The sequence below is a fragment of the Barbus barbus genome (assembly GCF_936440315.1).
Source record: "Barbus barbus genome assembly, chromosome: 25".
NCBI classification, from domain to species: Eukaryota; Metazoa; Chordata; class Actinopteri; order Cypriniformes; family Cyprinidae; genus Barbus; species Barbus barbus.
In genome coordinates this window covers 16,101,464-16,114,468 of record NC_136753.1, presented here as the reverse complement: position 1 = coordinate 16,114,468, position 13,005 = coordinate 16,101,464, and the positions used below count along the sequence as shown (strand labels likewise).

At 37.1% G+C, this 13,005-nt stretch overlaps 1 protein-coding gene across 1 annotated transcript in view; it reads left to right on the top strand.

Annotated features, from left to right (window-relative positions):
• The window catches only part of LOC306844843 (PEX5-related protein-like), a gene marked incomplete at both ends in the record, with an annotated part of 81,285 nt that overhangs the window by 63,001 nt on the left and 5,279 nt on the right, over window positions 1-13,005 (top strand). Inside the window, 4 exons of the mRNA XM_079377254.1 lie at window positions 1,679-1,774; window positions 9,945-10,061; window positions 10,337-10,480; window positions 11,790-11,860. Coding sequence (XP_079233380.1) covers window positions 1,679-1,774; window positions 9,945-10,061; window positions 10,337-10,480; window positions 11,790-11,860 — 428 coding nt within the window. The remainder of the gene's footprint in view (window positions 1-1,678; window positions 1,775-9,944; window positions 10,062-10,336; window positions 10,481-11,789; window positions 11,861-13,005) is intronic.

The window sequence follows — 13,005 nt, the reverse complement described above, 5'->3', positions numbered from 1 at the left end:
AATGGAAGTTTTCCATTGATAGCTCAGTACTTGATATTTAGAATGACCTATGAACAAGATACAAAGCTACATACAGAGGGTGAATTTTAAAGGGTAACTATGATTACATTATTCATTAAAATGACAAGCAACTTTAAAGTTTAAGGAGCACCAAAAACATAACATTATTATCACTGAAAATGCAACAACTAGGGCTGTCAATTTTATATGTGCATTCAGTGTGATTTAAAAAAAAAATGCAATTAAAAAGTAGAACAAATAATCATGCCCCCAGGCCAGTACATTAATTTTGTATTAAGGATTTTTTCTACCATTGAACCACTTTAAAGACAGCTAAATGGAAGATATACTGAAATATTAAATGCAATTAATTAACTGGCAATTCGTTTGATTAACCATTTTAATCGATTGACAGCCCTAGCAATAACCTAGTTGAAGGAATAGCAAGGAAAGCTTGCTCAGAATTTACTCACCCTCTGGCCATCCAAGATTTAGACTTTTGTTTCTTCACCAAAACAGATATGGAGAAAATTAGCATCACTTGCTCAACAATGGATCCTCTGCAGCAAATGGGTACCGTCAGAATGAGAATTTAAAACATCACAACAATCCACAAGTAATCCAAATGACCAACCTATTTATATACTGTTTTTGAAAATTTTTCACTTGTGTGCACATTTCTCTCCTAATTCAGACAATACAACTTTTTTACTGAATAAAGTAAGAATGTGGATAGAGGTATTTTAGCTGGACACAAAGTTTTGAAGCTAAAAACATCCTAATGATTAAGCTTTTCACTTTAAAAGACACTTAAATTGATGAGTCGAGTGGATTACTTGTGGATTATTGTGATGCTTTGATTAACAGTTTGAACTCTCATTCCGAAGGCACCCATTCACTGTAGAGGATCCATTGGTGAGCAAGAGAGAAATGCTAACTTTCTCCAAATCTATTTCGAGCAGGAAACAAAATCATCTACATCTTGGATGGCTGGAGGGTGAGTACATTTTCAGCAAATTTTGTTTTGTGGATGATCTATTCCTTTAACAAAAATAGTGTGCTAGTTTATAGCGTCTTAAGCCATCAGCAAATGTAAACAAAAGGCTCCTATTGTTTGTTATGCCCATATGTCACCCTCTAAATTTGAAACCCATCCAGATGAAGCCTTTATGACTCTGAGAAAATAAAACCCTTGAGAGCTTACTGTTGTTTTATTTTGCAGTAAGCTTGTTTTCTGTTGCTGTGTGGTTTACACACACAGCAGTGTAGTCAAAATGAATGGCTTTGCCGCATGTGAAGCATGTGTTCAGGTGTACAGTGTTGAAACTGGTGCATATTTGACGATTCATGCTGAGCAAAGGTCTCCTGCCATGCTATTTTCAGATTTGCATACTGAGAAAAATGTGTGAGGGCAGCGCGCTGTGCATGACAAGCCAGTCCTGAGCCATTTTGAGTGTGAGAACATTAGGTGTGGACAGCAGGACCTCAAAAGGGAGTGAAAGTGAGAAAGAAGGGAAGGAAAGAACACAAGAAGACCCTGCGCTGCTAATGCTGGCATTTCTCCTTGCCTCTGGCATCAGGGGTTGGCAAGGGCAGGGCCTTTTCTGCTGTCAGGGTGACTGAGAGATGGCTGAGCACGTTTTCTCTGACTTCTGCTCTGTGTGCGTGTGTCTGACAGGGCCGTTTGAGCAAAGACCAAAGGTGGGGTAGCACACTCCTGTCCAGAAACCAGTCTCTGGAGGAAGAGTTTGAGAGAGCTAAGGCAGCAGTGGAGGTAAGCCAAAAGTCTCCTTAAAAAATATCTGTAAGCATCAAAAACTTAATGGCCATATTTAATGGGCATTAATAGTGTATTTACACACAGTACAAAAAGTCAGGCTTTTTCTTCACACTAACTCCACCCATCATTACTCAGACATTTTTCCTTTAGTATAAATAGCATATTAGTTTAATTCACACTTAAATAGCAGCCGCCACTCTTTGTTGATATTTATACTTGATTCAAACAGTATCTACCACTACTTTCATTTGATGCAAATAGCATTTGCCTTTTCAGATATTACAGATATTTTACACTTTTTCTCCTTCAGTTTGGGAACAAATCTGTGGAATTCTGAGAAATGTATTAATAAGCTATAGTAAATATACTAAAACTGTGTGAACTGGAGCTGAAATAGCACTGTACACATATTAGCTAGAACCATTATCCAGTTAATTAAAATGGCTTTCTTGTACTTCTCTAAACAAAAATAAACGTTTTGTAATCATTTACTCACATATATGACTTTCTTTCTTCTGTGCATCATAAAGTTTTTTTTCCCATACATTGAAAGTCAATGGTTACCAAAACAGTTTGGTTACCAACATTATTCAAAATATCTTTTTTTGTGTTCCACAGAAGAAAGAAACTTTTTTGGAACAACATGAGAGAGAGTAAATGATGGGTGAACTATACCCATAAACTGAGATGGAAAAATATTTTATTGTTAAAAAAATTACTTGAAGCAACTTATTTAGGTGCACCTTTTGTTAAAGTTCATATTTTAACAAGGCCTCATCTTTGTGGCGTTGAAAACCACCTGCTGTCACGAGTACAATGTGATGCTAATTAGCCTCCCTCAATAATTGATTGATTATAATGTCATCACCGTTGCTCATGGAATAAGTTGAACCATATAAAAACTTTCCATTGCTCAATGAGAGAAGAAAATAGGCCAGTCGTGCAGCATCAGGTGGCAGAGGAAAAGGTATTGTGCTTACAGAAACTAGATATGGGCTAATTCAGCTGGAGACCCTGCTATCCAACATCAGTTCCTGTGCTTCAGTGATCACAACCGCTGATGTATTGGAAGAAACTACTCTAAGGCCTGTCACTCAGGGGGGAAAAAACATCTAGACACAATATCTCTCATTCAACCAAAAAAATATTTTTTGATATAACGCCTATATTAATATTGTTTAGTATTTTGCTTAGATAAGAGTCTTTGAAAATGCATTTATTTTATTTATTATTATTATTATTAAATCTTCAGTCTTAAATGCACAACATAGTAACCAAAACCTACAAATAAAATGTCATGTTTCATTACAATGTACTTTCATGACTTAGTACTGTGTTAAGAGTTCTCACTGCTTAATAGTTTATGTTGTTCTGATGAGTGTCTGCTGTTGCACTTGTAAGAAGCCAGCTATTGTATTACATGTGTTACAGAGGTAGAGTGCTAAGGGCAAAAACATGGGGGATCTGTAAGAACAGATGAATAATGGAGGAGAGAGAGGAAGGGCGAATCTAAAAGTGAGAGCAGTACTTACAGTACGAATAACCACTTAATGCTGAATTTGTACTGTGCACAGAATCACCGTTATACTGTTTATTTTTAGCTCTCAAAACAGCGCCCATTACAACTATAGGACTGAGTCAGTATTTGGTTTGAAAGAGGGTTGAGAGGGGCGGGACTTTGTGTACAGTAAGTAGTGATTCTTAAGGCTGCAATGGGAACAAATGGAGGGTTGATCGATTGCACCATCCTTGAGTTTCGATCATTACGGGAAGATTGGCCTGCACGCTGAGAGCTGCCCTTCTGCCTCCAGCCCCTATAAGTAACTGCATATACTTAATATGATTATAAGCTGAACAGAGTCTTGAATTATCCAGAAAGCTACTTTCTGGGACAGTGAGGCCAGTTTGCAATCATTTTCATTTGTTGATGTCCTGAATGAAGAAATACCTTGGAGCCTAAAATGAATTGAAATGGGGAATCGTCGGGCTGGGCTGCTTACTGAGCAGTGAATAAAGATGCAAGATAGATGGAAAATACATTTTACGCCCCGCAGTCTTAGGGGAGGATGTTGGGATGCAGGAAACAGAATACAGCTGAAATTATGCTGCTCTATTTAGAAACAGGCAGACAGCGAGAGGTGAAAGCAGGCTTTCAGGTGACTCTGTGCTGATCAGGGCCATATATAACACAAAGGTGCGTTAAATGTAGGGATTTATGCTGTAAATAACAGCATCTTTCATGATGAGCTGATGTATAATACCAGGAACCTTTTGGGCATTAAAGACTTCTCACTTCAAACCAATAAGAGCATTTGTTTTACAACATAAGAACAGTACGATTAACCATATAGGCTTTAGATTTACAGTAGCACATGTATGGTTATTCAAAATCCATCTTCTGATCCCTTCCATCTCCTAACATGTTGGAGATGTTTCAGATGATGCAAAATGACAGGGATTGGTTTTAACAGCAGGACCTGACAGCTTGTCAATTCTTTTTTTATATGCTCAATAAACCAAACTCCTGGACAGAAAGTTCATGCTTTTGGGAGAAAAATGTTACAGCTACTGAAGGAGCAGTACAGTAATGCAGTTACTTGATCATTTCTGTCTTATAAACATTACTAGTTAAATAAATATTATGCATATTCATTTGTAAATATGAATTCAATTCATATTCATTTTTATATTAATAATAAAATGTGATTTATTGACTCATATATTCTAAACTTTGTTCAAAAGTTTAGTAGAAGCCTCAATGGAATTTGTAGACTTATATGTATGACTGTCATGCTCAAGCTCATTAATTGTTTGTCACGTAAGTCTATGGTTTTTTATTATTCTAATTATGAGCTGACCCTTGGTCTCTTTTAGTTAGTAATTATGAGATGAATATATTCACTTGCTCCTCTATTAAAGAGTCTTTGAGAGAGTTCAAATAATTATTTGCAACCCAACTTTCTTCTTTTTTTCCGACAGCAGTCCATATCTCTTATATACTGTTCTGTATGAATATGTAAAGTTATATTTTCCAAACTAACAATTGTATTTGATTAGCATTCACTCATTACCTGTTAGTTGTATGCCTAAAACAAGAAAAATAAATTTGTGTCAATGTTTTTAAAAGAATAATCTTAATTTAAGATATTATGTTCTAATATCTTATGCAGCTTTGCTTCTAAATGTAAATGTTTTTTGTTTTTTTTACTGGAAAATAACAAAAATACTCATTCAGAAATATTTTTCCAGGATAAAGCATGTCCCAATAGAGTTTAGCTACTAGGCTTTTTTGTACCATCCAAATAGAAATAAAGGTCTCGGACTTGTGAACCAAAGGGCATTCTATTTCAGAAACAAAGACCAATTAGAAAAGACTTTCTCGCCCCAGAGTAGCAGCATGGCCTTGATCATGTGTCTCTTTTTGGAAATGAGGAAGACTGAGCACTGAGACCCTTTAGAGCACTCAGTGCTCCCGTTAAGGCCTCTATCATGGCCTACTGAGCTCCTGACAACATTCAGCCTTTATTACGCTTATAGAGCTGTATCTCACTATCCTTCAAGGGACGAACAATCCAGTTGAGGTAAAAGGAAATGCTAAAGGAAAGATGCCAGTCTCGAATGACACATAATGTCAGGGGTGTTCAGGAATGCTTTTTCTGAGCCACTTACACCGTAACAGCTTCAGGGGTTGTCATAACACAACACTTGTTATTTTTCATGGATCTTTTGTAGTGTTTGTGAGATATATTTCAATGAAGCAGGTATTTTTAGAAATAGACCAGGTGCTTTGAACAAAATAGGTGACCAAAGTTGTTTAGGTGACCAAAAAATGTTTCTCTGTGGAACACAAAAAGAGAATTCACTCTTTTTCATGCTGTTACATTGAATTGTGACTGGAGCTTTCAAAATGCTCTCAAGATTGGTGAAGATCTGGGGCCAGGTATATGTTAAAGGGGTCATGAACTGCCTTTTTTATTATATTATACTGTTCTTTGAGGTCCATTTATAATTTTATTAAGATTTTTACATAAAAAACATCATAATTTAGCAGTAATATGCTATTTTCATTACTGTTTTGAATCCCCCCCCCCCCACCCGCCCATTAGAACGCTCTGTTTGAATAGGTGTGGTGGATTGTAGAAACACTACGGAAATAAACACTATCTGCTATGATTGGCAAAAAGTTGTGTATGTTTGACAGCCTCCATCCTTCATAGATGGACTCAGCTGTGATTTGGGTTAAAAGCTCATAAATACTCAGTACATATCAAACAATCAATAACAGACAAATCATGTAATGAAAACAGTTACTCACACTTGTGTGGTGCAACATCAGATCCAGTAATCCTGCCTTGAATTGTGCCTTGTTTGTTAACGAATCCACTGTAAAATGAAGTGGACAAAGGGCCAAGTTCTTACTGATGCAGACTAGCACTTCATTAAAAATAAAGTTCATCAAATAAAGTTTATTGTTTGGTTTCTGCATAGACCTGCATTTACCGCTCCTGTTATTTGCCTACTTGTGTGAATCGGTGGGGGGGTTAAACAGGCAGTGATGTAGAAGCACGCGTTGATTTTCTTCTGCGGAGGCAGTGTTTAGCCACACTATTAAGTCATAAAGTGGCACATTCAACAACCTGTCGTTTTGGTAGATTGGCTTCAAGCTGGTTTTAGACTAACAAGAAAGTTTTCAGTTCTGAAATTTACAGACTGTTTTTATAGCACAATGACCTGTCTTAAGTTAGCCAAGAGTTAAATAGTCTTTTTTTCTTATTTAAATTGGGCCAATCTACCATTTTGTAGCTGGCTTTAAAAAGGTCTGGCCAATCTTGAAGAAAACAAATTAGATGACTAACATTTTAAGACTAGTCTAAGTAGTTTATGCAACTGGCCCCTGGTCATATGAACCAGATAAGAACCATTTCATTGAAAGAATCTGATTCAAAAGAACAGTTCATGAATCAGACCTCACTATTACCTAAATTAATAACTATTAATTATTTCTGATGTAAAACAAGACTTATTATGCTCAATATAGTATTTTTTAAAATATTTTAAAGGATACCTATTATGCCCCTTTTTACAAGATGTGATATTGGTCTTGGGTGTCCCCAGAATGTGTCTATGAAGTTTCAGCTTAAAATACCCCACAGATAATTTATTCCAACAGCTGAAAAATTTCATTTTTGGGGTGTGTCTAAAAAATATCTGTTTTGGTGTGTATCACTTTAAATGCAAATATTCTGCATATTCCAGCCCCTTCTCCAGAAGAGGGCATCGTGTATACGTATCTCTACATTGCATACCTACAGCAATAAACAACCGGTAGAAGCAACATGACTGAGAGCAAGAGTACCGGTGTTCAGCCGTACATATGGGAAGTCAAATGCACTGAATGTAGGATGAAACGTTACAGAGCTCGCACTGTGCTGACTTGTCATCGGCACAGCTCAATGGACCGAGCCGCACGACCACTCTACCGAACGAACAGTGTGGTGCGAACTAATCTCACAAGTACGATGCTGATCAAGTAAAATACTTCGATAATGTACGCACACAAAATACTGTTAAAATGCTAACCATTATAATGACATGACATTCGCAAAGCAGTCTGGAATTAAATGATTTGCACAGACATAAATGTATTTAAGTAGATTCTGAGGCGCATTACCTTGAAATCAAAGTAATCCACTGTGTCTTCAGCAGCTCGGATGTTGGGAGAAACTGAAGACACTTATGTTCAGTCTTATATCCAAACACAGAGCACGGGGATTGCTTACGAGACATTGTTGATGTTACGGCTGCTCAAGCGTGGAGAAAACTAGCAATACTGGGCTGTCAATCAACCCCTGTGGCCCGGCCCTATACAATGTGACGTCACACTGCATGAGACACTGCCTCCTTTGTCTTTGGAGTGTTACAAGCTGTCCGTGCATATATAAGATCCGTAAAGTTGCAAAGACTAAATAATAATAATTCCGTAATAATTATTATTACGTAATAATTCCGTCACATGCTTGAAGTATTCATCCAATCACAATGCAATCACAGGCCAATCAGAGCACACTGTGCTTTTCAGATCGATGAACCTTTTAAAAAAACCACGCGTTTCAGAAAGGCGGGGTAGAGAGGAGCAACAATAATGTACAGTATGTGGAAAATTAATGTGTTTTTTTAACCTTAAACCATATAAACATATTGCATTACACCAAATACACTAAATAATGTTATTTTTAGCATCGTCATAAGACCCCTTTAAATGTATTTATTTTAGCTTCAGTTTTCTAAGTTCTTCATGTAATATTTAGAATTTAGTTTAGCTTCATTTCAATAACAAAAAATATATATATATTTTTTTAAAAATAGTAATAGCTTTATGTTTTTATGGTGCTTTGTTGTCGTTTTGGAGTTTAGCTTGGATCTTCTTTAAAAATGCTTCTTTTGTGTTCGAAGTCGAAATGGCTTGAGGGGGAGAAAATGTCTTCTTTTAACAAATGTAAAGTTAACGAAAAGAAGGTTCTGTAATTTATAAACACAGAACAACTGCAAAAAACAAACTGGATTCATAAAAATGGCTTTGATGTTTCAGTGAAGATGTGTGCCGTGAAGTATGTCCTTAACGCAAATGTTCTAGCTATTAAAAAGTTCAGTCAAGCAGTCTTTCTCTGGATGAGAGATAATGAGTCTTCAACTTTGACCTTTGACTAGTTGGACTCTCTCTGTGCTGAGCTGTTGGGGTGAAAGAGGGGGTGGGTCATCCAATTACCGTAATTGGCCACTTAGTGAAGCTGTTGCCCGTCATAAAACATGGAGGGCCATTTATCTCCTCAACAAAAGATGTGTCATTGAACAAAATAACATCTCATCAACTTTCAGTCACACAACATTCTTTGAAAACCCTCATCATAAATACAGACTCTGAGGGAATCATGCCACAAAGGCTTTTGAAAAGCTGATAGCTCTCTTACAGCAGTGCTTTTCAAGTGAATATGAGCCGTAATGAAGGGATACTGGGACTCGTGACCTGTATCGATTGGTAGATGACTTCAACAAATGCTCCTGCCATTTCTGATTTTATAACACATGACAGTCATGTGTGAGGTTTTGAGTAACAGGCTTTCAAGTAAAGACAAATTAGTGTTTTTAACATTTCAAAATAATTTTCAACCATTTTGTCCTTCTGCATCAAATCAAAGTTTTTCGGTGCAGTCAGTTCGCTGACTAATGCTATGAGCAAGTAATTTTTTTGATTAATCAAACCCTAAAATGAGATTTCCAAATGTCCTAGACGGCTGAGAGCTGAATGATTGCTTGCGTGGCTGTGTAAGTCTCCTCTTGCCATCAATATTCATGCACAGTGATTCATTATTCAGATTGCAGAGCACAGAGAGTTCAGAGGCATATTGATACAGATTTGAGGCATTCATAAGAGTGGCACACCTGCAGAGACTCGACTAAAGACTAAGATTTACCCAGAGCTTGATGTTGCGGAGGCAGAAAACACATTTTCGCCATGAAGTGCTCTTCTGGACACTGTGAAAAAAAGAACAAAAACAACAAAACTGAAACTATAGCAAACAAAAACTAACAGTTTTGGTGGCTGGTTGCATATAAGCTTTCTAGTTGACTAAATGAAAGTTCTGTAAATGAATGAATTTGGAGTACAAATTGGTATTTTAGTATCTTTAAAGTGTTTGGAGGCGGAACACCAGTATAATGTTTACATTTGTTCATTTAACAGACACTTTATTCTATATCTATCCATATCTATAATCAAAACCATGACACTGATGTTGCAAGCGACATGTTTTACCAGCCGAGTTACAGGAAATACATCACTGTACCATTTCTAAAGGTTTTTAAGTGAAATCTTTTAAGAAAATTACAGTTTGGCTTTGCTGAAGAGTAAATGTGTAAGGAGTTTAATGCTCATTAGATTGATTATATCCACTGTTACTCAGCTAATATTGATTTTTGTAATAAATTTAAAGGTTTACTCAGTTACTTGGTCAAGAGGTTAAAAACTAATTAGTTAAAAAAATATTTGTAAAACATGTAAAACATTTTCATACATAACATGGTGCCAACATTTATTTTTTATTTTTATAAAGTATTTTTTACAGCTTAGCTATTTTTTCTGTCTCATTTATCAAATCCCTTTCAGTCAGACACAGAATTTTGGGATAAGATGCAGGCAGAGTGGGAAGAGCTCGCTCGCAGGAACTGGCTAACAGAGAATGAGCAACCACAGATTCCCTCTAATGTGTCTCCTTATGAAAAGGTAAAGGAGAAGAAAATCAAACAAATAATTTAAACAAATATTAATTTAGAACTGTGATGATAATAATGATAACAACAACAATAATATTGATAATAATAATAATTATTATTATTATTATTTATTATTTTATAATTACCAATGTATTATTATTATTATTATTTAATATGTAAAACCTTCACAATTAATTAATAAATTTTTTATGTTTTTATTTAACCATTGTGCAAAATCTTCATAAATTTTGCACTACTTAATTATGTCCATTATTTCTTCCTCAGGGATACTACTTCCACACAGATAACCCTTTCAAAGACTGGCCAAATGCATTTGAGGAGGGATTACGAAAGTCCAGAGATGGAGACCTGCCTAACGCTGTACTTCTTCTGGAAGCAGCTGTGCTGCAGGACCCTCAGGATTCAGAGGTGAGCGATTGGGCTTATAAAACAACAACAGTCAGCAAGGTACTTTCATCAAATCAACGTCTGCACAGCTTGAAAACATGTTCTGCCAATCAGACTACCGTCATACCTTTCCTACATACAGTGATAAGCAGTAGGTACGTTCTTGCCCACACTGAACATTTTACAGATCATGGCATGATTAGCCAAGGCAGGGGGTTCCATGTTCTCACTAATTTTCAGTGAGAGCTCTGTAGTAGACATTGTACTTGACAGTGACTGATGGCAAACCATTAACACTCCTGTAACTGAGTAGGGTTTCCTTTTTTTCCAGATGATTTAATGATGTAATAGTTCAGTTACATCCCAGAGAGGATTATCCCTCTTCTCCTGGAATTACCCCACCTCTAAATGATTGTGTATCCAAAAAAGCTGAATGTTAGCAGATTATATTACAAAGAAAGTGGCATTTTGGGGAGATTTTGCTTCTGAAATATCATAAGTATGCTATATTCATTGTATATTGTAAGTTAAGAGCGCAGACTCAGCGAACCATGTTATGATATTCTAATAATAAGTCTCATTTATGGGGCAGTCGTGTCCTAATGGATAGAGAGTCGGACTTGTTGTAACCTGAAGGTCGCCGGTTCGAGTCTCAGGTCCGGCAGGGATTGTAGGTGGGGAGAGTGAATAACCAGCGCTCTCTCCACCTTCAATACCACGACTGAGGTGAGACCCTTGAGCAAGGCACCAAACCCCCAACTGCTCCCCTGGCGCCGCAGCATTGGCTGGCCACTGCTCCGGGTGTGTGTGTTCACTACTGTGTGTGTGCACACTTGGATGGGTTAAATCCTGAGCACAAATTCTGAGTATGGGACACCATACTTGGCCACACGTCCCTTCACTTTCTTTCTTTCTATTAATACACTTTCCCTTGTATTCAAAAACTGTGGCCTTGTCACGAGGGTTATGAAATGCAGTTTCCTTCTAATAATTAGTCTTACTCAGTGTTCATAACCCCAAAATGATTAATTGTGGAATCATACCATAAATATTCAGTCACATAATTAATGATACTTAAATCAACATCCTAAACTTTAAATATTTTTGTAGCAATATTAGTACATCCAGTCTTCACCATCATCTTCAAGAAATGGCAACACAAATCCATTCAGTTCCTCACTAACATTGTATTCTATGTCTAAGCCACAGGCCTTTGAAAATGAATAATTTCCCCCAGGTTAGCACTATAGCTCGCGCACAATAGAAGCTTCCCGCCGGAGTCAAGGTGATAACCCCAATGCTCATTGTTCAATACCTATTTTCTTTTCAGGCTTGGCTGGTGCTGGGAACCACGCAAGCAGAGAATGAGAATGAGCAGGCAGCAATTGTCTCCCTCCAGAGGTAAGGAAGTATCCCTGCATGAATCATATGCAAATGATGGTTTACACAGAACTGATTGGCTCATGAAGTTTGAGTCATCACACTTAAGATGTGACTTAGTGTTTATGGCAAAAATAAAGCCAAAGCAGAGTTATAATGGATTGCTTTGTACTAGTACTGGATGTATCGTTGATGATTGTACCATCAATGTGGGTGGTGGTGGCGCAGTGGATAAGACACATGCCTTTGGTGTGAGAGACCCGGGTTCGAATCCACTGTGATACACCAATGTGTCCCTGAGCAAGACACTTAACCCCTAGTTGCTCCAGAGGCGTGCGACCTCTGACATATATAGCAATTGTAAGTCGCTTTGGATAAAAGCGTCAGCTAAATGTAAAATGTAAATGCAATGTCAAGTCAAGATAAAGGTTAAAGGAATAGTTCACCCAAAAATTTTAATTTGATGAAAATGTACTCACTCTCAGGCCATCCAAGATGTAGATGAGTTTGTTTCTTGATCAACTGATTTGGAGAAATTCAACATTACATCACTTGCTCACCAATGGATTTTCTACAGTGAATGGGTGCCATCAGAATGAGAGTCCATCTGATAAATCACAATAATCCAGAAGTAACCCACCTGACTCCAGTCCATCAATTAATGTCTTGTGAAGTGAAAGCTGTGTCTTTGTAATAAACTACACATTAAGGTGTATTAACTTTAAATGATCACTTCTAATTGTCACATAATAGTGTTTCTAAAAACATCTTAATGATGGATTTGTCTATTGCAAATCCCAATATTCCTTTAATCCCTATTCAGAACAGAAATGGTATAAGCAATAAACAAGACCCTTCAACCTGAAGAAGGCCTTGAGTCGGACACCTCCATGTGGTTATCTGCGACCCCAAATGAGACAAAGCTCTCGGCTGTGCCCTCTCCTGCTTGAGATAAAGAGCTACTGTAATAACCCGGTGATCCAATTAAAATTGCATTTCATAAGCACAGAGGCCTTTGGGAGATTACATTCATTTTGGATAGAACTGCCAGCCATAATCTCATACAATGTTCCTCTGAGCGACCGGGGTGAAAACTCCAATCTATGTGTGTTAATCACCAATGACACTCAAAGCTCTGTTTTGGTACCATGTATTCGTATCACTTT